Raw genomic sequence first — 26,183 nt, 5'->3', positions numbered from 1 at the left:
CAGTTATGGAAAATGTTACCGTGGGAGGAAGGAAAAGTAATATCAACAACTTGGACTGCAAGGAAATGGAGGAAAATGAACAACAACAAGAGTGATGTAAATGAAGAAAGAAGAAAGAAGAATTATGAAAGAAAAATAAATAGAAATGTAATGAATTGTAAGAAATGTTACACTTGAAGAAAGAAAGAAGATGGAACAAGAGCACAGAGGTGGAAAAAATAAACAATTGGAAGAAAGTGGATGAAGGAGCAAGTAAAAAGAAAATGATATAATAATGAAGTGCAAGAAAGTGTTAACTGCGGAAAGGAGAAAAATGAAATTAAGAACAGAAACTTTTATATAAGAATAAGACGAAGAAACAAGAATGAACTGCAATAAATAAAGAAATGATATTTTAATTACCGTGGAGGAAGAAAAGACGACACAAGGAACAAGGAGTGTCAGAAAATAAACAAGACGAAAGTGTATGAAAAATTGATACATCATGGTAAAACGCAACAAGATATTACCGTGAGAGCCGGAAATTAAATAATGAAAACGAACGAAGAACACAGATTAGAAGAAAAATAAAGAAAAATAAGAATGATGCAGTTAATGAAACGATAACTAATAAATGAATGAAGAAATGTCATCTTTACAAATTAATAAAAAAAATACAATGGAGGAAGGAAGAAACGATTAAAAGAAAATAAACAAGAACAGGAATATAGATAAAGAAACCAGAAAAGAAGAAAATATTATCCTAAATTACGAGAAAAGAGTGTATAAATAGATAAGAAAAACAATAAAAACACGAATTCCCCTTTCTCTCACCAAAAAAAAAAAGAGCATGCACAAACAAACACCACCATCACCACCACTATTGCAAACACCACAACACAACAAAGCACCGACCTTTCCTCGCCTCTCTCTTGCTCACTATTACCAACCTACCAGCCAACCTTCCTCACCTTTGCTTCTCCCTCTTTCTCTTTCTCTCACTACTTTCCCCCAACACACCATCAGTCTCCCTTAATCAAGAGTTGCTTATCAAGACAAATGGCGTTAACCTTTTGCCCATTACTCTGGTCTAACGCTGCAATTACACCACCCAATTACGTGTTTGTCGGCCAGCGGAGGGGAAGGTTGCAAAAGTGAGGCTCTCTAATACAGGGTTGTGAAATGGGTTCTCACGCTTCATGTTCTGGCATGTGAGACAGGGGCGCACACATACATACACACACACACCACACACACACCCGGGTAGGTAAGGTGAAGGGATGAGGAAAAAAGAGGAGTGAAAGGAAACATATGTATGCAAAAGGGAAAAAAAAGAGGAAAGGGTAAGGGAAGGGAATAGAAAGGAAGGATGATGAATGAAAATTAAAATAGTAAAATGTAAGAAAACAGAGTAAAAAACGTTATAAGTATAGCATGTGAAAGGAAGGTGGGAAAAGTGAGGAAAGGAAATAGATTTGTGCAAGGAAAGGCAAGGAAAATAAAGAAATGGGCAAGAAAATGTAAATAGAAGGAAAATGTGGAATAAAAAATGAAATAAAAGATAGGAATGAAAGAATAGAAAGATTGAGACCAAAGATGCGGAGGATGTGAACAGAAGAAAATTAATGGTGAACGATTGAAAGAGAAAATGGATAAAAGGAAATGGAAGTGAAATGAAGAAAATAAACCAAAGAAAAAAAAAAGAAATTTCAAAGATCGGAAGAAAAAAGAACAAAAGAAAGGACAAGAGAAGAGAGCGGTGAAGGAAGTGAGAAGGATAGATAGATAGACAAAGAATAAAAAAGAAGAAGAGAAAAAATAAAAAATAAATATTGAAGGAAGAACGGATAAATATAATGAAAAAAAAAGCTTAGGAAATAGAAAGGATAAAAAGTAACTAGAATTAATAGATATAGATAAAAGAAAAATAATGGTAGAATGAGTAAAAAAGAAGAATATATAACAAGTAATTAGGAGAGTCGAAAAAATAAGGAAATGGAAAGACAAGGAAACTAGAGAAAGAAAACAGAACAAATGACATTAACAAACAAACGAATAAAAAGGAAGATATGAAAGATAAATGCATAATAAGCAAAGATAGATAAAAAAAATAAATAGAAAAAAATGAAGAGAATTTCAGACGTAAAAGAAGAATGAAAAAGAGGAAGAGGTGGGAGAGGAAAAACGATACATGGAAAACGTAAAAAAAGTGGAAGGGAGGAAGGAGAATATATAAGTGAAGAAATGGAAGAAAGAGTACTGAACACTGATGCAGTAGATGGAGACAGGTGTAAGATAGATTAAAGCAAAATGGTAAAATGGTTAAAAAATGGCATGAGAAAAAAAAGGGAAAAAAATAACAAAAAAAAAATACCGACAAATTTAAACGGGAAACGGAAACAATAGAGAAAAAAAAAATGTCACAATGAAGAAGTGATTGATATCCTTATAAGTACACACACAAAGTTTTTTTTTCACAATATATAAATGAAATGATCAAGAAAGATTTGTTGATTCACACGACCACTTTAAAAACATCAGTATCCATCATGTATCACTAATCCTGGACCTTCAGCATTGGGTCTGTTATAGAAAGTGCTTCTACTGGAAATATATTCAGACATAAAAAAAAGGAAATCAGTGGAATAGGTATCAACAAAAGCGACTCTCATAATTTTGAATACAATAGATGAACCTGCTTTCATGCTCCAAATAAAACATGACAAAAGAAAATTAAAAAGAGACAAAACTGATATTACAAAAGAACATATATTCTTATCTATAAACAAATTCACACTTTTATAATAAATGTTATTGTTGGTGTTGGAAATCTTATCAAAGATTTTATTAAAAATGTCATTGTCAGTGTTTGGTATTTTTTATTTTTTTTTCTTTTTCTTTTCGTTTTTGCGATGTAATTTGGGTCACATTGAATATTTTGTTTTGTTTTCATATTCTTAGAGTCAATGAACAGTGAATTATGAAAGGAATTACTGCTGCATTGTCATGAATTTTACCTTGTATGTGGGATAAAAGAAAGGAAAACATGAATGAGGAAGTAAAGAAACAAAATGAAAATAAAATGATACATAAATATAAAATGTGCATAATTGATAATGAGAATAAAAAGTATGCTTGCACAGAGAGAGAGAGAGAGAGAGAGAGAGAGAGAGAGAGAGAGAGAGAGAGAGAGAGAGAGAGAGAGAGAGAGAGACAGGTCAGCAGCTCACATACAAAACACCAACTCACTCGCATCTGTGGTGAAATATTCCTGACACAAGCAGCGTCACCTGTCTACCTTATCCTTGTCACCTGTCCCGCACACCTGTTCAGAGCACACCTGAGGCCTCCTTCACACACACCTCCCCTGTCACACCTTCCTCCCACACCTTGACATCTGGGGTTTCTCTCACGACTCTTACCCAACGCTCCCACCTCCTCCTCCTCCTCCTCCTCCTCGTCCTTGTCCTTGTCGTCCATTTCGTCTACTGCTACTTTTTTTTATTCTCTTTTATCTTTTTTTTTTTTAGTCTTTTCAAATTATTCACGTCAGGTGGTATTGTGACTTATTCTCTTTCATTTTTCTCTTCGTTTTTTTTTTTTTAAGCTTTTTGTTATTATTATTCTTCTATTCATTATTTTTTTTCCTTTCGTTAATCTATTCAAGTTTAAGGTTTCTTTTTTTCAGCATCCTTTTAGTTTATTTTTATTTACTACTTTTTTTTCGTGTCCCTCCTTCTCTTCTTGTTCTTCCTTCACCTCATCTCCTTCCTCTTCCTTCTCATGTTCTTCTATTTTTTCTTCACAATTTTCTTATCCTTATTTTTTTTTATTTTCCTTCACTTTCATTCCGTCTTCGTTCTTATCTTTGTTATTCATTTTTATTCTACACACCTTCCTTCTTTTTTTTTTTTTTTTGTTCTTATATATAATTTTCTTATTATCCTTCATTTTCACTTCCTCGTGGTTCCTTTTTTTTTTTTCTCTCTCTCTGCACACCTTCCCTTTTTCGTTTATGTTTTTTTTATCTCCCCTTCTTTTACTCATTCCTAATTATCGTTATTTATTATCAGTATTATTATCGGTTCCTTATTCTTTATTCAACTTTTTTTTCCATTTTCCCTTTCTTATTTTTTTTTTTATTCTCTGGATAACACCTTTCATTTATATTTGCATAAGTCCACTGTACATTTTCCCTCTACCTCCTCCTCCTCCTTCTTTTCCTCCTCTTCCCTCTCTTCCTCCTCATCACCCTCCTCTTCCTCTTTCTCCTTCTTCTTCTCAGGCATCAAAAATTAATCCCAGGAGGCAAGAAAGTTAAAAGGTATTTTTTTTTTCGGAGCTCAACGTACGTGTGAAAAGAAAGCAAGAAATTATAAGTGAAAAGTATTGAGTGAAAACGTGAAATGAAGAGGTTGAAAGAGAGAGAGAGAGAGAGAGAGAGAGAGAGAGAGAGAGAGAGAGAGAGAGAAATATGGACGTAAAGTGTAGATTTATATATTTGTTAAATGGAAAGGTTAAAGGAGGAAATAAATATGAAACGAAATGAATTACATGCACAAGGAGAACAAATAAGGACAAAGGAAGAGAATATGACGAAAGAAAAAGAGAAAAACGAAAAGGAAAGGTGACAAGGAAAGCAGGAAGTGGTAAGAAGTGGAATATATACTTTTTTTTCTATATTTTTCTGCTAAGTTTGACGAAAATGTTATCGTATCTAAAGATGTTATAATGAACTAGGGAGAGTAATAAAAGATAAAATGTAAATGAGATAGCGGGGTTAGTCATTAGAGTAAGAATATCAGTTAATTAGTGTGAGCGTTTAAAATGAATTGAAAGTAGAAAGTAAAAATGTGTGTGTGAGAGAGAGAGAGAGAGAGAGAGAGAGAGAGAGAGAGAGAGAGAGAGAGAGAATAATATAATATGAAGGAAAAAAAGTACTACTAACAAAAAGCATAACACACACACACACACACACACACACACACACACACACACACACACACACACACACACACACACACACACACACACATGAACCAAACATAAAGCACACACATCTTTCACTTCACCGTTATTAAATCCCTCACCTGTCATTAACTCCCATCTTCTCCTCTTCTCTCTCACCTGTCCCTCTCACCTCTCTCTCCCCCGTGTACTATTTATCCCTTCACTTTTTTCTCCAACCTGCTTCTCCTTCCTTACTCATGTTGAAAATTATATCCTCGTTTTTCTTTATTTTCTTTTCATATTTGTTTTATTATTTTTATCCCATTATTTGTTTAACTTTCTTCGTATTCCATATTATCTTCTCTTCTGTTACATTTCCTATTGTTCATGTTTTTTTTTTTTAACGCTTAGTCCTCTTTCTTCTTCATACATTTGATTTATTTTTTGTCCTTTATTTTCTTTTATTTGTGCATCCTTTTTTTTTCTCTTGTTTTTTTCAAATTTTTTCTTGTCACTTTTTATTTTTATCGTCACTATACATTAAATATTAGTTTTTTTTTTTTTTTTTTAAAGGATTTACTCCTACACAATTCACTATATATATTTTTTTTCATCATTTCATAGTTAAACCTATTACACATTCCCTTTTATTCATCCTTATCGCCTCTCCCCTCGCAATTGTCCACCTATCCACACTTCTCCCTCCTCCTCTCACTCATGCACCCTCACTTTTCCCCTCTTCCTCCCTTTCCTCATTCCTCGCCTCACCACACTCACTAGCTTCATAAATTACTTTTTTTTTTGTTCTCTGTCTCTTTTTTTAAATGGAAATGCCACAAAAGCTTTTCCATTTATTATATAATTGAGTGATGTGTTTTTATATTAACCTTTTTTTCGTGTTTGTGTGTGTGTGTGTGTGTGTGTGTGTGGTGGGGACAGTAAAAAGGTAAATTTTGATACTGGTGGGGAAGAACGGAGGTAAATTTATTATAACTGTTATAAAATAAGTATATAAATTTTTGTATTTGTGTGTGTGTGTGTGTGTGTGTGTGTGTGTGTGTGTGTGTGTGTGTTGTGTGAGGGAGCGCGTGATGTATAGCGTTTGTTACACCACAGCTATCATTATTATTCTTATTGTTATCGTTATGCTTATACTTTACAAACGTATATTATATTTAAGCCATGACTTGCTCTTAGTGCGTGTTGCTTCTCCAGCTGTTTCAAATAGTTAATTATATTTTATACATGTTTATTTAGACAAAATAATTAATATGTAAATGTTTGATAATATTTACTCATTTACAACACGATTTCTGTTTCTATATTGGTTTGTTTTCATTGTTTTGGAAGAGGGAGCTTGTGTAAAGTCTCTCTCTCTCTCTCTCTCTCTCTCTCTCTCTCTCTCTCTCTCTCTCTCTCTCTCTCTCTCTCTCTCTTTCTCTGCCACCCAACCATTTTTAATCCATCTCCCCGTTCCCTTTCACTCTTCCGTCCCTTCCTCTCCTTGCATTCCCCTCGTCTTGTCCCCTCTCCTGTTGCTTGCTTCCTACAAATATTTCTTCATTTTTTTTTTTTTTCTACTTTCGTTTTTTTTTTTTTTTTTTCGTCTGTCTCTCTCTCTTTCTCGAGTTCCATCTCCTTCATGTCTCTACTTTATCCACTTTTTATGACCATATTCTTTTTTTTTGGTACTTTGTCACTCTGTCTGTTTTGTCTTTTTCCTGTTTTTTTCTCTCTTTTTCTCTCTTTCTGTCTGTATTTTTTCTGTTTTTTGTTTTCGTGTGAATGCATGTCTGATTCATTTCTCTCTCTCTCTCTCTCTCTCTCTCTCTCTCTCTCTCTCTCTCTCTCTCTCTCTCTCTCTCTCTCTCTCTCTCTCTCTCTCTCTCTCTCTCTCTCTCTCTCTCTCTCTCTCTCTCTCTCTCTCTCTCTCTCTCTCTCTCTCTCCCAAACTCTCTCTCTCTCTCTCTCTCACCCATTCCTCTCTCTCCCTCCTCCCTCTCTTCCCCAAAACCTTTCATCGGACATTCACCCATCTCTCCTCTCCCTCTCTCTCCCCTTCCCTCTCCCTCTCTCACCTCTCACCTTCCCCTCTTCCCTCAGGTGCCCAATCCGTCGTCCGGCCTGATGGATTACGCGACCAGCATGCGACCAGAGTACCATCAAGCGATTATCGATCTTATCCACTACTATGGTTGGGATCATATTATTTACCTCTACGATTCCCATGATGGTGAGTAACAGTGTTGTGCTCCGTTTTCTATGGTTTTCCCGCCCTTTTTTTTCTCTCTCAAGGGGTAACTGTGTTGTTGTGTAAGGTTATGTATTTGTATGTGTCTCGGAGGGGAGGACAGGGAGAGGGGGGGTGTTCATATTGGGTGTAAAAGGCTTTGTTTGGGAAGAAAAATGGGTAGAGTATTGCGTTTATGTAAGGTAAATTTTTTTTGTCTCTCTCTCTCTCTCTCTCTCTCTCTCTCTCTCTCTCTCTCTCTCTCTCTCTCTCTCTCTCTCTCTCTCTCTCTCTCTCTCTCTCTCTTGTTGTTGTTATTGTTGTTGTTATTGATGTTATTGTCGGTGGTGGTGGTGGTGGTGATTATGCATGTCATGATAGTGGTTATAGTGATCTTTTTCTTCTTCTCTTCTTCTTCCTCCTCCTCCTCCTCCTCCTCCTCCTCCTCCTCCTCCTCCTCCTCCTCCTCCTCCTCCTTCTTCTCCTGGATTTCACTTGGGAATGATTTCGTAAAACTTTAGAATTTTATCTAGAAAAAAATGGGCTCGTTTAAAAAAATATCCTTGTTTCTCTTTGATAGACGATATTTACTTTTCTTGTAATTCGAGAGAGAGAGAGAGAGAGAGAGAGAGAGAGAGAGAGAGAGAGAGAGAGAGAGAGTACAAAGTCAATCACATTCAGGATAGTTTACGAGTGACGGATGAGATAAATTATATTGAAGAAATTTAAAACAAGAACTAAAAGTAAAAAAAAAAAAGATTGAAAGGAAGGGAGGCAGGAAGACTAATAAAAGTTATAAACGATGGTGGGATTAAAGGGAGGGAAGGAGAGGAGGGAGAGAAGAAAGGGAGGAGAGGTTAATAAAAGCAATCCAAAGAGAAGAGAGGGAGAAGGGAGGGAGAGACAAAACCAACTATCAACGGAGACAGATGTACAGAAAAGGAAGGAGAGGAAGAGGAAAATTAAAAACTAGTGAAAGAGAGAGAGAGAGAGAGAGAGAGAGAGAGAGAGAGAGAGAGAGAGAGAGAGTAGAGAATAAGAAAAGAGATAAAGATACATAGATAGACGAGAACAGAGGGATAGGAGATTGTAGTGAGAGAGAGAGAGAGAGAGAGAGAGAGAGAGAGAGAGAGAGAGAGAGAGAGAGAGAGAGAGAGAGAGAGAGAGAGAACGTAAAGTAAAAGTAAAGAAGAGAGCAAGGGAAGTTTAAAGAATCACGTGTCCTTGTCGTTGGAAACTCGCCTCATCTTTATGTAATATCACCAAGAAACTGATTACGGATCCCACCGCCAGATGGCCAAACTTGGGAGTGGAGTGTTCCGGGAGACGAGCAAAGTTTTGAACAGTGCTTTTCGTAAATTATATATGAATTTAGGACAGCGAAAAGAGAGAGGAAAAGAAAGCGTGCGTGTGTGCGTTTGGTATGAAAGGGACGAGAGAGAGAGAGAGAGAGAGAGAGAGAGAGAGAGAGAGAGAGAGAGAGAGAGAGGTAAGGGATATGTATACGTAAAAAGAAAAGAAAATCAGGAAGAAGAGAGAAAATGTATATGTGTAATATAATAATGATAATAATAATAATAATGATAATAATAATAATAGTAATAGTACAAACAAATAAAAACAATGAAAAGAAGTGACAGATGATGGTGTTGATGGTACTAAATGGTGGTGCTGGTGGTGTTTGTGGTTCCAGTGATAGTGAATGGATATTTGAAGGTATAAATATGACAAAAGGAAAGTCAATTCTATGTAACAGGAAAGGGATATGGAAAAAGACAGCATAAATGAGACAAGAATGAATAAAATTGATAGATAAATAAATCAGAAAGAAATGCAAAAGCCCCACATCAGAACCGCTTATAAACACACACACACACACACACACACACACACACACACACACACACACACACACACACACACACACACACACACACACACACACACACACACACACACACACACACTCAAAACTAAAACCCCCTACTTAAAAAAAAAAAAAAAAACATTTACTTAATTTTCGCTCAGAGTAATTAATGTTCCGAGTCATTTTCCGAGTAATTAATGTTTACAGCGAGTCTTTTCCTGTGTCTCCGTGAAGCTTGAGGCGGCGGGCAGAGTAGATGTACCAGATTGCTTCTCGTGCAAGTGTACATTGTGCTTGTAGGAACCTAAGGCAATGCTGCTATTATAGTCTTCCTGGAATTTAGAGTTGGTTGTGAGCGAATTCTGTTCCTTCTTCGCTTCCTCATTGTGGTCCTTCGTTCCTGCATTCATTGTCTGGTAGTCTGGTTGTCGTGTCTTGTTGTCCCGGGTTCAGGTACTTAGAGAACAGGCTGGTAAAGAGAGTACATGAATGAAGAACAACGAGAAAGCATGGAGCGAATAAGAAGGTGAACAAAGAACAGGAATGCGAAAAGAGAAGATGGAAGACAATGAGGAAAAACGTAAAGAGAGGAAAAGACTGCAGGGAGGTAAAAAGCGAAGAAGGCAAAGAAGAAATAATAAAGCAAAGAAAGAATAAAAGAATGGAGATAAAGAAATAGACTGAACAGTGAGAAGGAAGTAAAGCAAAAAATAAAACAAAGAAAGAAAGATATGGAAGAACAAGAATGCAAAAACGAGAAGGAAGAGTTAAAAAAAAGATCAATAAAGCAAAGAGAGGAATAGGCGGCAGAGTAATAATATAAAAAAAAAACAGAGTAGTCAGATTAAAAAAAATAAATAAATAAATGAAAGAGATTAACAAAGGTAGGGAAATAACACACATTGAACAGAGGAAGGACATGATAAACAAAATACCAATAAGCAAAGAGAGAGAACATGAAGAAAGCAAATGAGAATAAGAAAGCAAAAGAAGAAACAAGAAGACAAAGAAAAAAGAAGTCAAAGATAAAAGGGAGGCAAATATAAGTCAAGAAAAAAGGAAAAGAAGAAAAAAATGGTCGTAGAAGAAGGAAAACAAAAGAAAAGGAAGGAAATATGTTCATTGTTTTCTTTTTACATACTCATTGTCTTGTTCTCTGATAGTCACGATATTGTCTTCTGGCACTTATTTTTTTTTTTTAATTGCTTCCTTATTCCAGTTTTCGTAAAAAGAGATGATGTGAAATACGTCTTTTGCTCTTTACTTACATACTTACATCTCTCTCTCTCTCTCTCTCTCTCTCTCTCTCTCTCTCTCTCTCTCTCTCTCTCTCTCTCTCTCTCTCTCTCTCTCTCTCTTGGAATGAAGCGTATCAAGCCACCGTCGTAGCTTAATTGACCAACTTTCCTGGCGTTTCTTCCTGTAATTATCTGTCTTAGAGCGGCACACTGACTGGACCTTTATTTTCTGCCATATAATGTTTGTGCCTTTTCCCGGAGTCCTTAATACGTATACTGAAAATAAATGCTAAGGTTCCTAAGTTAAATTGAACGAGACCAAGCCTGAAGTTGAATCTTGCAATTGTGCAGTTAACCTCAAAATTTGTCTTTTTTTTTTTTCTAGTTCCAACCTCCCTAACAGACGAGAGAGAGAGAGAGAGAGAGAGAGAGAGAGAGAGAGAGAGAGAGAGAGAGAGAGAAACACCCAGTCATCCCCCTTTTACAAACTACTTAACAAAATCTTAAATCGCTTGGAAATCCTGATAATTATTTTAAGTCACCTTTAATTAAATTTTCCCTTGGCACAGTCTAAGTCAAATCTACTCACTATCGTCTTTAAAACATTCCATAGTAGGCGGCCGAAATTATACGCAGCCGAAACCGTGGCTTTATACCATGGTTGGAGAGAAATCCTTTAGCTGTGAACTGTCTACCAATTCAGCTTGTCTTCTGTTACGTTGATGCCCATGGTTTGATGTTTGCGTAACAATATGATGTCAATGAAGTCGATAAAGTCTGAGCGTACACTCTTGAGGCCGAAAGCGAAGGGGGCTGTTGCTATTGTTTACATCCAAGGAGTGTAATCTCAATCTAAGTTTGTTTCACGAAAAGTAGTTATGTATAACACATTATATACTTTTGATTGTTTTATTAGGAAAAAAAACACAGCCACGAACAGATCAGTGTGATTTAGTACCTTTAGTACACAATAAATATAGATATAAACAGTGTCCCTATATCAGGATCGTCATTTCACTCACCTTCACATAAGTATAAGTCGATTTCCTGCATTTCTGTTTTTATCTTTCACTTTGATAACAAAAAGCCAATACTAAAACTACATAATATCATTAGAGTTATAGAAAGCTACATAGAGCGTAGATATAAGAGTTGTCCACAACTTTTATGCAAAACTAATAAATCTGACGTTTACTGGCACCTGTGGGTGACTTATTGTTTATGGCTCTGAGAATAGGTATTAAAATGCTTACGATTATTGGTAATGCAAGACAATGATTTAACTCTATATACAACAATTCACAGCCAGCCTAGTGTTTAGATCTGGATGTGGCACAAGGAGGAAGTTATAAGTATGGCCAGTAATTAAAAAAAATGCGCTAAATACCAATGAAGGGGATCATTATTAACTAAATACCAATGTTCATCTTTTCATTGAATTCTAAACGTAATAGCACTGAGTGAATAAATATTAGGATGGAGCTTATAAGAAAAAAAAAGTATGTTCTCTAATGGTAATAAAAGAGGCAGTAATTCAACATTGTCCTGGTGGTTATTGCCCCGCTGGGAGAGGAATAGCAACAGTAATAAGATAAATAGAATTCCACAAGTCTCCCTCATGGCGAGTTTATGACCAAAGAAAATGTAATTAACTTGTGGGGTTATTTGTTGTCTTTCCGCTCTTTGTGTCTCCTTTCCTTCTCTTTCGCCTTCGTTTTTGTGTGTATGCTCAGACGAAAAGAGAGCGAGCGAGCGAGAGAGAGAGAGAGAGAGAGAGAGAGAGAGAGAGAGAGAGAGAGAGAGAGAGAGAGAGAGAGAGAGAGTTATAATTCTCTTCCTACTACTTAATGATTTCTCCTCTGCCATTAGTACCAAGCCAGTATATTCACAAGCCCAATTAGGCGTATCTTGTTGTGTCAAGGACGGTGGGTGGGTGGTGGGAGAGAGTCTGCTGCAAAGTAAAGCCCTGAAGGAGTTTTGGAGGAGCGGTGGGAGCAAAGAGATGTTTGGAAGCGAGGTAAAGGATTAAAGGAAAAGAGGGAATACTTTGGAAGCTGAAAGAGAAGGAAGGAAGGTAAAGCAGAGGAGTTTTGGAGGGAAAGGAGGAGATTGGCTTGGTTTTGGAGTGGTAAGGATGGGAAGGAGGAATGTTTAAGAAAGATACTGAATGGTTTTGGTGGAATGCGGAAGGATATGAGATTGGAGAAGAGTTTGGAGGTAAAAGAGAAATTAATATAAAATAATGTATAGAGAAGGATTTCAAGGCACTTCCCCGTCTTCGGTAGTTTCTTTGAGAACTAACAGCAAGGGGACTTTTTTCCCTTATTAATGGTTATCTAACTTAAAGAAAACATATATATAGAAAGAAATTTAAGAGAAGCAAAAAAGATATTTTAAAGAGTAAAGGTAAAGGTTTATGTAAGTCAGGAAAATTGGAGAGATCTGTGACTTAAAATAAGTCTGGAGGGAAAGAGGAATGGCTTGAATGAGAGTTTAGGAGGCTTAGAAAGGTTTAAAGGGGAAAATGGAATGGTTTAGAAAGCCAGGAAGGGATCTTATTAACGTTAAGTGTTTGTATAAAGAAGAGTGGTCTCGAAGAGAGTTTATGATTAGCAGAAAGGGTTTAGACGGAAAGGAGAATGGAAAGATTGGAAATAGTTTATGTGGATGTTAAGAGCATATGATTCCAGATAAAAAGAAACTGGAGGATGAAAAGAAATGAGTTCTGAAAGAGACTTGGAAGGCTCAAAATGGGTTTAATAAGAAAGAAAAACTATTATGGAAGCTAGAAAAGGGTTAAAAAGTATAAGGATAATTCATTGTTAAGAAAAAAAAAATAAGAGAAAGGGAAAGGACGTTTAGAATCTAAGAATAGAATTAAGGGAATGAATAGAGAGTACTGGAAGCTATGAAGTTATTTGTGGTAACTATAAAGGGTTTTACACAGAAAATAAAAAGTTAGGATGAAATCGTGAAAGAGTTCGAGAACTAAAAGAACTCCTGGAAAAGAGTAAAGTGGTTTTGAAGGTAGGAAAAAAGTTTGCGGGGAATATAAAGAGAATTTGGGAGACTAGAGAAAAGGTTAAGGGAGAATGACTGAGGAATGAGGTCCATTTTAGAGGATTGAATAAGGATTGCAAAGAGGTTAGGATTATGATGAAAGGAAGGCTATAGAGAGGAGGAAGAGAGGAAACAGGTACAGAAAACTTATTTAAGAAAAGTGATTTAGGTAAGTTAGAAGAGGATGAAAAGAACAACAAATAAGTAATTGGAAAAAAATAAGTCAATTAAAAGAAAAAAGACGACATATGATGAAGGATAGAAAGTGAATGAAATGGAAAGAAAAACATTTCAATGTAAAATCAGAGAGAGAGAAGAGACTGAGAAATATATTCAAATGAAATAAAAAAGTAAATAAAAAAGACTCACTGAAGGACAGTTTTGGAATGAAAATCAAAAGAAAAATTAAGCACAAGGAAAGAGAAAGAGAAAGATGAGAAGCAGAAAAGGAAGAGACTCTAAAGAGATAGATGAGGGTGTGGGAGAAACTGCTGGTTGGAGGATGCGAGGTAGGAGGGTGTGTGGAGGAGGGCGAGTTGGGGGTGGGGTATATGATGGAGATGAATGAGGGAGTCTGAACTTAACTGCCCCTAGAGTGTGTGTGTTTAGGAGGAACATTGTAGCTTGATTTATCTCAGAATAAGTATGTGTGTGTGTGTGTGTGTGTGTGTGTGTGTGTGTGTGTGTGTGTGTGAATTGTGGATGGGATATATAGTTAAATGCATACATATATCTAAATAATACAAAATTCACTTGGAGCTAGAGCTGAATGCACGATGATACTATTTTAACATTTTGTAGGCAAGGTAATTTATTATCATGCACAAAGACATCAGTTGACGTGATAACCCAGTAGAGTGCTGAATTTCTATCACCACCACCACCTGTTTTTTTTTTTTTTTTTTTTCCCTGAAACTTAATTGAATTCACGTATAATGTGAAAAATATTAAAAAGAAAAAAAATGTTTAAATGAGAAAAACATTCAGCAGGAAACCAATCACAAAGGCAGCTATGAGCAACATCTTTAATAGGCCAAACGCTTCGACCTTTTTTTCTCATGTCATCTTCAGTGGTCTAAAAAACGATAAAACAAATATAAGTATAAAAGAACAAAGTTGAAATACTAAGAAAAATACAACATTTACACAATACTCTCTCAGCATACCCACTTAATATTGTGTAAATGTTTACCATTGTATTTTTCTTAGTATTTTAACTTTGTTCTTTTATACTTATATTTATTTTATCGTTTTTTAGACCACTGAAGATGACATGAGAAAAAATGTCGAAACGTTTGGCCTATTAAGGATGTTGGTCATAGCTGCCTTTGTGATTGGTTTCCTGCTGAAAATACGGTTTCCGAAAAATACATTGATAAGGAAAATTAAAGTGTCAAAAACAAAGCCTCAGTAATTTGCTTTTTGAAATACACGACAATGTAGAAAGAACATGATGAAGGAAAAGAGTGAGGACAGATTGTTTAGTTTGAAGTCAATAGGAAAAAAACAACAATGAAGGAGAAAAAAATAGAAATAAAAAGCGAATAAGTAAAAAAAGATAAGAATATAAAATGGAAAAAAAAAGATGAAAGTTCGAAAAAATAGCAATGATAATGATAATGGTAAATAAATACATAGACAAATAATAAAAAAAATCAAGAGAAAAAATAAATCAACCATAAGATTGTATTAGAAATTTCGACTTTGGAAGAACAATATAGGATGGAGGAATTGAATAAAAGAAAGAAAAAAAAATCTAATAACAACAAAGAGAAGACAACGGAAATCAAGTTAAGATATAAAAGCAACAAATTAAAAATAATTAAAAGTTTCCGATGTATAAAAGAAAGTTAATATTAGAAAGAAAATATCCACATGAAGTGTCACTAAAAAATGGAGAACAAGGAAAAGTTAAATAAAGAAAAATAAACAACGCTGGAAAGAAGAATACATGGAATAAAAAAAAAAGTAAAATTAAAATGAAAAAAGAAAAATAAATAGAGATAAATGACAAAATAAACAAAGATTAAAAATAAACTGAAAACAAATAAAACAAATAAAACACTTCCAAAAAAAAAAACACGCATGAAAAAAAGAAATAAAACGAAAAACATATCAAACAAATGGAATACGAAAAAAATACACAGAAATAGAAATAGAGGAAAAAAGAATAGGTGTGGAATAGGAAGTAGAAGCAGGTGGTACAGGTGCGGTGGAAGCGGTACAGGTGGTGCAGGTGGTAGAGAATAGTGTACCTGGTGTGGAGTGTTTGGTTTGAACTCTCCTGCAACACTTTCACCTTCTGTATTATTTCCCTGCATTCCCTTTCCCTTTACTTCCTTCCCTTTAGTTACGCGGCGCTTCATAGACACAGACACAGGTTTGGACTGTTGTTAGCGCTGTTTGTTAAAGTGTAGATGCATCCCTTTCTTCCCCGCTTCTTTTGTTGTGACAGGAGCAAAATACCAATTAGAGAGAGAGAGAGAGAGAGAGAGGGAGGAGTATGATCGTGTAAGAAATTATTATTTTTTTTATATTTACTTAAAAGGATACTTTGTTATTTATATATATTTTTTTTCATTTTGTCATTATGTAAAGGTAAGAGATAGATAAAAAACGAGAATATACTAATTGTAGTAGTAGTAGTAGTAGTAGTAGTAGTAGTAGTAGTAGTAATAGTATAAGCAGCATCAGTATCGGCGGAAGTAGCATAAAGCATAAACAAAGACAAACTCATGAAAAAAAAAAAAAGTTCATGTTGCAGAGCTCCCATTTTTTCCATCTTGTAATCACTCAAACCATCACAAATTAAAACACCACATGAACAGTCATTAATCTTCTCATTTCCTTCTTTCTTTCTTCTGGTAATCATTAACTCCTTCAGTACCATGACGCGTTTTCATATTCATTCTGCTCCGATTTGGTGATTTTCTACAGCTTCAGAAACTTACGTTGGGGATTAAAATAGTGAAGATTGTGGCCATTAAACTGTTGACCTCCGTATACCCTTCCTAATGTCAAAAAAATGGTCTAAATACACCCGAATCTAAACATTGAAGGGGTTAAGACAAATCCCAATGCAAGATACTACACGAACACCTACACACAAAAAAAAAAAAAAAATCCTCCCAGCACCAATTTCCTTCTTCTTGTAATCATTGAAGTTGTCTTTCTTTGACCTTCGTGAGTGGCCATGCTTGAGTATTCTGGCAGCGAGCAGCGCAAGGGAGGCAGAAGACGAAAGGCGCCTGTATGTTTGCAGTGTAGCAGTGGTATGTGGTCCCCTTGCTTCCAATTAGCCTCAGCCACTGCCCCTAACGAGACGCGGGAGACTTGCCGAGTAAGTCTTTCAGTAATTGGACAGTTACTTACGTCATGCAGCGCTCCCGACCCCGCCATGTTGAAAGGGAAGAAAAGGTACGAGCGGGGGGACGGAAATTTAAGGTTTGTTCTGCATATTTGTTTATTTGTCTTCCTTTGTTTTCGTTTACTAAAAGTGGATTGTTTGAAGTGTGTGTGTGTGTGTGTGTGTGTGTGTGTGTGTGTGTGTGTGTGTGTGTGTGTGTGTGTGTGTGTGTGTGTGTGTCAGTCTGTCTGTCTCTCTCCCCGCCTATCTGGTCTTTCGTTTTTTTTTCCCTTAATTGTTCAATGTATCCCGGTGTGTCCCTGCCATTCGTCTCTCTCTCTCTCTCTCTCTCTCTCTCTCTCTCTCTCTCTCTCTCTCTCTCTCTCTCTCTCTCTCTCTCTTTTCCCTGTCTCCATTTCCCTGTGACTGTTTCTCTCCCTCTCCCTTTCCCTCTCCCTCACGTGTACTCTCTCCCTCCATCTCTCTCTTGCCATTACCTCCCAGGCCCCTCCCATTAAACTCCATTACTCCTCCCTTTCTCTCCATCCCTCCATTCTCCTCCAACTCTCCAACACGTTCCAGCTCTCAACCTTCATCTATCATTTGATCAAGATGACTATATTCCCTTTCTCGATCCTCCTCTTCTTCTTCCTCTTCTTCCTCCTCCACCTCCTGCTCCTGCTGTTGCTCCTTTTCCTCCTATTTTATTCTTCCTCCTCTTCATCCACCACCACCTCTTGCTAATTTTTTTTTCATCTCCCGTCTATTTAGTTCTTATCTCCTTCCTTTCCTTCCTTAACCTTTCCCTCCTCATCTTCATTCTGGTCTCCATCGTGTTCCTCGTTCTAGCAGTTCTCCTCCGCCTCCTTTTCCTCCTCCGGGTAAAAACGCCCCGCCTCCTGCTCTCCGCTCCGCTAATTACTAGAGGCGGTAAATTCCCCCCTGCAGGAATCATGAATAATATGAGTTATTATAGGAGAGCCAATCTTACCTCCTGCGTGGCTCAGGAAGGGAAGGCCTTTTTAACCTGCTAGCTACATCATTTTCTCTTTATATTTTTTCTTTTCATTTTTTTTTATCTTTTTTCAAGCCTTTCTACCGTCTATTTCTTTATTTTTTTTTCATTTTTTTTGTTTCCTCTTTGGTCAGTACTATTTTTAGCGTAATTACTTATGATTTTTTTTTTTTCCAAGGTTTCACTTTTTTTTTTTTTTTTTTATTTTTTTTTTTTTTTTTGGTGGAGGGTGGGGCGGCTAAATAATTTTCTCTATATTTGCTCTAATATCTGACACATAATATTTCATGACTTTAATTCGTGTATTTTTGTCCTCCCAAACGATTACGTCTTTTGCCTGTCTGTCTGTATAAACATGTCTTGCTATCTTCCTGGATCTATCAGTCTATCGTCTATGTTTATTGACGAGGTGAAGGAGAAGGTAAGAATGTTTCATTAAGGCTGTTTGCTTGTGGGGGTGTTTTGTTTTTCAGGTGGTGTGGAGAGGAAAATGAGGAGGATTAGTGGAATGGAAAATTTTGTTTGGCAAGGTTGATGGAGGCACACACACACACACACACACACACACACACACACACACACACACACACACACACACACACACACCTTATCTCCACACTTTTTTCCTCGTATATTTTTCTTTCACCTTTACCGTTACCTCCCAAAGCCTTTCACTTAAGATAATACACCTAATTAATAATCACAAACATTCTCCTATAACGCAAAGATACTACTAATACTTATCCTTTCAGTATATTCCTTTGTGTACCTTACTGTTCCTGTCAGCACCTCAGCAGCAACTCAACACTAACTAACTTTCATAGCATCACGTGGAAAGGTGTTGGGGGGAAGAGAGGCGTATTAGCAAATTGGGCAGCTCTCATGGAAGGGTTAAAAAGAAGGTGTGTTTTGGTATGTCTCGTGATGGTGGTGGTAGTGGTGGTGGAGGCTGCAGCTTTCCCACACCATCAAGTTCAGTCTTTTAATTAAGCGACCGTCCGTGGGGCAAGATATGAGCAGCCACCAAAAAGTTGACCGAGAACTAAGAAGGGGGGTAATAGGTAGTGGTGGTGGTGGTGGTGGTAGTGGTGGTGGTGGGTACAATAGGGCATCGTACCTCTACTGTACTTCCTTCCTTCATACTTTGTCTTCGTTAATAGTATGTGTGGTGGGAACGTCGCTGTTTTATGGCTGAGGTTTATATCATTTTGTTCGCAAAAGGAGATGGTTTGAGGATTTTCTTGTACGTTTTTTCAATTTATTTTCTTACCTTATAATGAAAGTAATAATGAGTGTATGTGGCGGTGGTAGGCATGATGGGACTTCCTGCCTAGCGTGTGTTGCCTCCATGGTCTTGCATTAGTGATGGTGTGTGTGTGTGTGTGTGTGTGTGTGTGTGTGTGTGTGTGTGTGTGTGTGTGTGTGTGTGTGTGTGTGTGTGTGTGTGTGTGTGTGTGTGTGTGTGTGTGTGTGTGTGTGTGATGCTGCCTTATGTCTTAGCGTTGTGACTATCTTATTTCCTTGCTTGTAAACGCGTATGTATAAGTTGTGTATATGTGTATAAGTTGTTTTCCAATGGTATTGATGTCCATTCCAGTTCATCTAAATTTTATCCTATAGTTTTTTTTTTTTTTTTTCTTGTCTTGAAAATGCACACATTCTATTTTTCCTCCTCCAAGCGTCGGTTTTCCCTCGTAGGCGACGTTCCCAGGCAGACAAGAGACGGTGTAGCTCTGATTGATGTCCCCGTATCCTGTTTACTCTCCTAAAGTACGCTACAAAACTCTAGAATTAATATTAAGCTTAAGAATGACCATTAATCACACTCCTGCTGTTGTCATTCCTTCAATAACCAGCCCGCGCGGATCCCACAACACGCTGGTGCAAAACACGGGCAGCAGAAAAATTACTACACCGGAGAAAATAAAATAAAATAGAAAAGTAAATATATGATACAGGAAAGTAGTGGCAGATTATGAAAGTATATGTGAACTGAATATGGTACTTACATGCGGCGAAACACGAAACCAAAGAAAAATAAGTTATGTAAACGAATGATAAATGGGAAGACTTGTTGGAGTAATGAGCATATTAATAATCAGACTATGTAAAAATAAGGCAAATGATAATAACGAAATATATACAACAACAAAAAAACTACATAAATTAAATGAAATACAAACGAATTTTAAGAAACAAATAAATCAGACACAAGAAAAACAATAACTATAAAATATTAGCATATAAATAGATACATAGATACAAAATTAAATTAATGGATCAGATAGAAAAAAAATAATAGATTGGTACTGTAACACATGAACAGTTAACAGACAAAAGAGGAAATACAAGGCATGAATATTGTGCTCATGATAAAAGCAGTGTGAAAATAGAAGCGTTTATGCAGGTGTCGTATATATTGTATTTTGTATTTCATAACTGATAACCGCTCTCTCTCTCTCTCTCTCTCTCTCTCTCTCTCTCTCTCTCTCTCTCTCTCTCTCTCTCTCTCTCTCTCTCTCTGACGGTTGCAAAGAAAATAAATCGTCATGTCGCATCAAATCCGTCGAGAGAGAGAGAGAGAGAAAGAAGAAACCGATCCTACCGAACACACATATTTACACAAACAGACACACAACACACACACACACACACACACACACACACACACACACACACACACACACACACACACACACACACCCCTCTCATGACACCTGGCCGGGGTGAAATAGAGGCAACGTTATTTTCAAATGGAATGTAACAACGTAATATTTTCTGCTAAAACTTCCCTGACAGTCCAGTTCCAAATCTCTCTCTCTCTCTCTCTCTCTCTCTCTCTCTCTCTCTCTCTCTCTCTCTCTCTCTCTCTCTCTCTCTCTCTCTCTCTCTCTCTCTCTCTCTCTCTCTCTCTCTCTCTCTCTCTCTCTCTCTCTCTCTCTCTCTCTCTGGAACCAATAGTGAGCGATTCCCACATAAGTTACGAGAGCACTTTACAACAACGCCAAGTCATGCAGATAGTGTCTTGCCTCTCTGCTCGCACCGCCCCTTCCCTTCATTCCTCTCTCTCTCTCTCTCTCTCTCTCTCTCTCTCTCTCTCTCTCTCTCTCTCTCTCTCTCTCTCTCTCTCTCTCTCTCTCTACACATAACCTCCTTCATACTCCTCCTCCTCTCCTTTCACTGTTTTCCAAGGAACCTATGTTATTTTATTTTGTTTCTTAAGTTCCCCAGAAACCTCCTTGTTGGTAGTAGCTTCCCTTCCACGTACCTCCAAACATAACACATGGCTACACGCGCACCTCCTCAGGGAATGAAGGGGAATGTTTAATGCAATCCTTCGTGGAAATGCGAGGTGGATTAGGGTCAGGAGAAAGAAGAAGAGAAGGAGATAGAAAGAGTTAGTATGTCCCTTGTCGTTCATGCTCCAGCTGTGATCACGCCGCGGAGTAAAGATAAGCGAAGGTCTGGATGCGTGTGCGAGGCTGATATTGTGCTTTATGAACCGTTTTGACTCGTAATTTACTGTTTTTTTTTTCGTTGGAGTTTTGTGTTTAAGGTTTTTAGTTTTTTTTTTAAGGGGTGGGTAGTGTGTGTGTGTGTGTGTGTGTGTGTGTGTGTGTGTGTGTCTGTGCGTGTATGTTTCTCGTTTCGCAATGTATTGTGATACTTAACTTTAGTGTAGCTTTTCTTCTTCTTTTTCTTCTTCTTCTTCTTCTTCTTCTTCTTCTTCTTCTTCTTCTTCTTCTTCTTCTTCTTCTTCTTTTTTTTCTTCTTCTTCTTCTTCTTTTTTTTTTCTTCTTCTTCTTCTTCTTCTTCTTCTTCTTCTTCTTCTTCTTCTTCTTCTTCTTCAGAGAGAGAGAGAGAGAGAGAGAGAGAGAAATAGATACATAAAAATAATAAAAACACAGAAACATAAAAAAAAAAAATCAATCAGAAACACAAAAGATCAAACACAGACAACAAACTTCCATTAAAGAAGATAAAAAAAAAAGATCAGATAAACAACCACCACACATTAATTTCACTCTTCACAAACCTTTCACATTTTTCTTTACCTTCACTCCTTTAACACAATCACGCCTCAGCAGCTCCAACAAGTAATATGTTCCCCGTGACTGTGCCAATAATCGGAACAGAGAAGGCTGCCTCGACCTCCTTACCGTATTGATGAAAAGGCAAATTAAATCCAGAAGGCGCTTTACTGGGCAGAGCGGCGATAATGGGACGTGGAGGAGGAGGAGGAGGAGGAGGAGGAGGAGGAGGAGGAGCGCAGGTGCAAGAGAGAAATGTGAATGGTAATTGAGTGATAGAGAAGAAGGAAGAATGTAAAGGGTGTAGAGGTAATATCATGAAAATTATGATGATAATAATAATAATAATAATAATAATAATAATGATAATAATAATAATAGTGGAAGATAAGTTAGCTTAAGTTAAGAATAGGATAAACAGTATTAGAAGGAGGAGGAGGAGAGGAGTAAGAGAAGGAGGAGGAGGAGGAGAAGGAGAAGGAGAAGGAGGAGGAGGAAGAGCAGGTGCAGGAGGAGGAAAAAGTGCAAGAGAAGAAAGTGGATTATGATGAGATGGGAAAGATATAAAAAGAGAAGAGGGAGAACACGAAGAAGAGGGTGAATAGTGTAAAAAAAGAAGTAAAGATAGATTATGAAACTTGAACGAATATCAACAACAATGTCAGACAGAAGAAGAAGAAGAAGGGATGAGACAGGATACAAGAATAGGACTAGAAAATAATGAGAAAAAAGGCAGGAACGCTCCACAATACCACTTAAGGAGATGGGAACGCCAGCCATACAAATACCTCCACTCAAATCTCGTAAACCTGAAACGCTAGAAATGCTTGAGGGTGAAGAATTAGCCCCACACTCCTTCCCTTACATCTCCATCCCTCTTCACCTCCTCTGCCTCCGTCTCCTCCTCCTTCCCTGTTGTCCTCCACCGTCCTCCTTTTCCTCGCTTCTCTCCTACCTGTCACTCCCAGACCTCCTCGACGAAGATCCGCGCTGTGACGGCCGTTTTGTCCCCCGTCATGTGCGAGTGTCGACACTGTTATCTTCTTTCACTTGTGGAGTCGTCGGCACGTTTAGGACGAAACGAACTGAGAGAGAAATTCCTGTATAGTGTCCCTGTGTTTTGAAAGGATGGAGGTGGTGATAGTGGTGGTGGTGGTTGGTTGTATTTCTAGTGCTAGTTTGTTGTTGGTGTTCTTGTTACTTTTTCCTAAATGTGTGTTTGTGGGAAATGGTTTGGTTACGGTCTTTTTTTTTTTTTTTTTGAGGGTTTGATGGTAAAGATAGTGAGATCAGAGACTGTGTGTGTATATGTGTGTGTGTGTGTGTGTGTGTGTGTGTGTGTGTGTGTGTGTGTGTGTGTGTGTATCTTTCAGTCTTATTAGAGGTGTATAATATATTTTTTGTTTTCTTTCTGACTATTTTAGAATCATAGCTATATCTTCCTTTTTGTCATCTAATTAGGTTTGTTTTCTTATCTTATTAGGTTTTGTTATTTTTTTATATATTTGAGAAGTATCAAACCTGCTGAATTCCTTCACACACACACACACACACACACACACACACACACTGCGAAAATAGAATAATCCCAGCTTTTCTTGTTATACTCAAAAATCTAGCTCTTATATATGTTGCAATTCTTCCTTCTGTTGTCTGCTGCTTCTCTTCCTTTCTCCTCTAATGTAGAAGTTTCTCATTTTCATTTTTCTTTTCTTTGCTTTAATTCTTCATCCCACCCTCTTCCCACTCTCTCATTTTCCTTCCTCATCAGTTGTTATGTGCTACTACTACTACTACTACTACTACTACTACTACTCTCTCTCTCTCTCTCTCTCTCTCTCTCTCTCTCTCTCTCTCTCTCTCTCTCTCTCTCTCTCTCTCTCTCTCTCTCTCTCTCTCTCTCTCTCTCTCTCTCATGTACTTATTTTTTACTCATTTCTTTTTTTCTTTCTTTTTTTACAGTTCATTGTCTCCTTCCTATCTCAGCTTCTTTTATCTTTTACTTCTTTTCCACCTGCAAACCGTCTTTCTCCTCCTTGTATTCTCTCAGTTTTACCTCTTCCTTTCTTCTACCATAAACTTTTTTTTCCTGTTTCTCTTTCCCTCTCTTCCATGCTTATACACCACACAACCATTTCTCCTTAACTCCATTTCCTTTCCATCTTCCACCACCCACCATTCCTTCCCTTCCTTCCCTCCCTCCTCTCACCTCCCTGACTCTCTCTTCTGTCCCTTTCTCTCTCCCCACAACCCACTTTTCCGGAGCTACTCACGCCTTACGGCCTTCATCTGACCCGGACCGTAAAAAAACAAGGCTTAAACGGCCAGCCCAGAATCACTGTACGTTAAGATGGAACATAAACTTTTTTTTTTTTGCTCATTTTTTTTTCACTCTCTTCTCTTCCACTTGCCACAGACAGCCACAAATAGATAGACAGATAGATAGGTAGATAGATCGATAGATAAATAGATATATACTTTATTGACCGCAGCAAGCAATACAAAAAACGTGTATTTATTTTTTTCCCTCTCCTTCACAACTACACACAGCCACCGACTAACAGACAAGTATATAGATAGATTGATTGATATAGATAGATATATAGTTTATTGATCACAACAAACAATTAACAAGAACAACAAGAGTTTATTTTTCCTTCTCCTCCGTCACAGAAAAACACATACACAGACGCATATGCTTATAGATAAGATCAGTTCATGCAAATAGCTTACAAATTTCAATATCAATACATTTTACATCGACCGCGTATGTTTTCACTTTAAATGACGCTTGTTCAGTCATATACATAAAGAATGGTGGTTTCATTTTCTCTCACTGCCTCACGTTGACCCCTGATTGATAAGGCTTTTTGAGTTGCCTGTATTACTGAGGTGGTTATCTAATCTACACTGAGAAGAGTTCAATTGATGGCCAGAGTCGTGTTCCTCAGTGTATAGGAAGCGGATGAATAGACAAATGCATGGAGGGACTGAATGGTTCTCTGTAACATAAACGAGGAATAGGAAGGTGAAAAGCAAGGTCAAATCGGGTCTCTTTCTGCAAGACTCCACTCCAAGACTCATCCAGTCCAGGGCGCCCCACGTGTTGCTGCGCCCACCTGACTGATTTGCATTCGCCATCAGAGTCCTGCGTTTGCTCCGCGTCCCTTCCTTGAGCGCACAAAAGAAACACGTCACCCACCAAATCCCATTAAGATCTTATATAAATCTCGACCCGTTCAATATAGAGGGTTGGATCCCCCATTAGTATTCAGGAGTTGGCGGCACATCATCACAACACATTCAACGCCAATTTCCAACTCCCCTTTCACATGCACAAGTCAAGGAAAGGTCCTGCCCATCCCCTCCCCTCTCGCTTCCTCTCTCTCCTCTCTCTCTCTCTCTCTCTCTCTCTCTCTCTCTCTCTCTCTCTCTCTCTCTCTCTCTCTCTCTCTCGTTCGTCACTCCTTTCCTTTCCTTCCTTCCGTCCTTCCTTCCTTCCCTGTCCACTTTCGTTATTTTTTTCACGATTTTTACCTTAGTCCATTGCTTTGTATCTCTCTCTCTCTCTCTCTCTCTCTCTCTCTCTCTCTCTCTCTCTCTCTCTCTCTCTCTCTCTCTCTCTCTCTCTCTCTCTCTCATCTCTCTCACAGTAATATAACCAACCGGCTTTAATATTCGCCTATTAGCATTGTTCATTTCGCTGTTAATTTCTCATTGCGAAAGGTTGAAATTAATTTTATAACGTGTATTATAAATCTTTATTACGACATGTGCGCTTAACTCTTACAATTGCTCTATCTCTCTCTCTCTCTCTCTCTCTCTCTCTCTCTCTCTCTCTCTCTCTCTCTCTCTCTCTCAGACCGTCCTTTCATCTTATTAACATACCGTCATTTCCTGTTTAAAATTGTCACTCCTTTCTTTACCACTACGTTTTCTTTCTTTCTGTGTGTCTTTTTGTTCTTTCTCTGTCTTTCTCTCTTTCTTCCTCCGGCATCTCACTTTTTTTTTTTTTTCTCCCATCTATGGCTTTATTTCTTCTCCTTTCCTGTGTCATTTCCTCTTCCTCTTCCTCTCCCCACAAAGAGTCATGGGTTTATAAAATCTGTTTATTCGCTATTTTGGCTTCAAGGATCTCCTCTCTCTCTCTCTCTCTCTCTCTCTCTCTCTCTCTCTCTCTCTCTCTCTCTCTCTCTGAAACAAAACTATCTTTTAAAAGTGAAATTAGAGACATATGAATTTAATTTGTTTTATATATTCATGTTTCATTTATGAGAGAGAGAGAGAGTGTGTGTGTGTGTGTGTGTGCGTGTGTGTGTTCCCCTTTTAGATTTGCTTTGTGTTTATTTATATTAGTATGTATCTGATTATTTTTCTTTTTTATTTCACACTTCTAATATTGTCCCATCTATTCCTTACTTCTTGCCTTCATTATATCCATTCAATTCTCCGTGTACCATTATTTTA

General features: G+C 37.4%; 1 protein-coding gene across 4 annotated transcripts in view; it reads left to right on the top strand.

Moving 5' to 3' along the window:
- Nucleotides 1-26,183, top strand: part of LOC123502760 (glutamate receptor 1-like) — an 815,513-nt gene that overhangs the window by 472,097 nt on the left and 317,233 nt on the right. For all 4 annotated transcript variants that reach the window (XM_045252006.1, XM_045252005.1, XM_045252004.1 and 1 more), the window contains exon 5: nucleotides 7,033-7,162. In XM_045252006.1, the coding sequence (XP_045107941.1) occupies nucleotides 7,033-7,162 (130 nt within the window). The remainder of the gene's footprint in view (nucleotides 1-7,032; nucleotides 7,163-26,183) is intronic.

The sequence above is a fragment of the Portunus trituberculatus genome, chromosome 12 (genome assembly GCF_017591435.1).
Source record: "Portunus trituberculatus isolate SZX2019 chromosome 12, ASM1759143v1, whole genome shotgun sequence".
In the NCBI taxonomy this organism is placed as follows: Eukaryota; Metazoa; Arthropoda; class Malacostraca; order Decapoda; family Portunidae; genus Portunus; species Portunus trituberculatus.
Note: the sequence above shows the minus strand (reverse complement) of the source record. Positions and strands in the feature narration are given on the sequence as shown.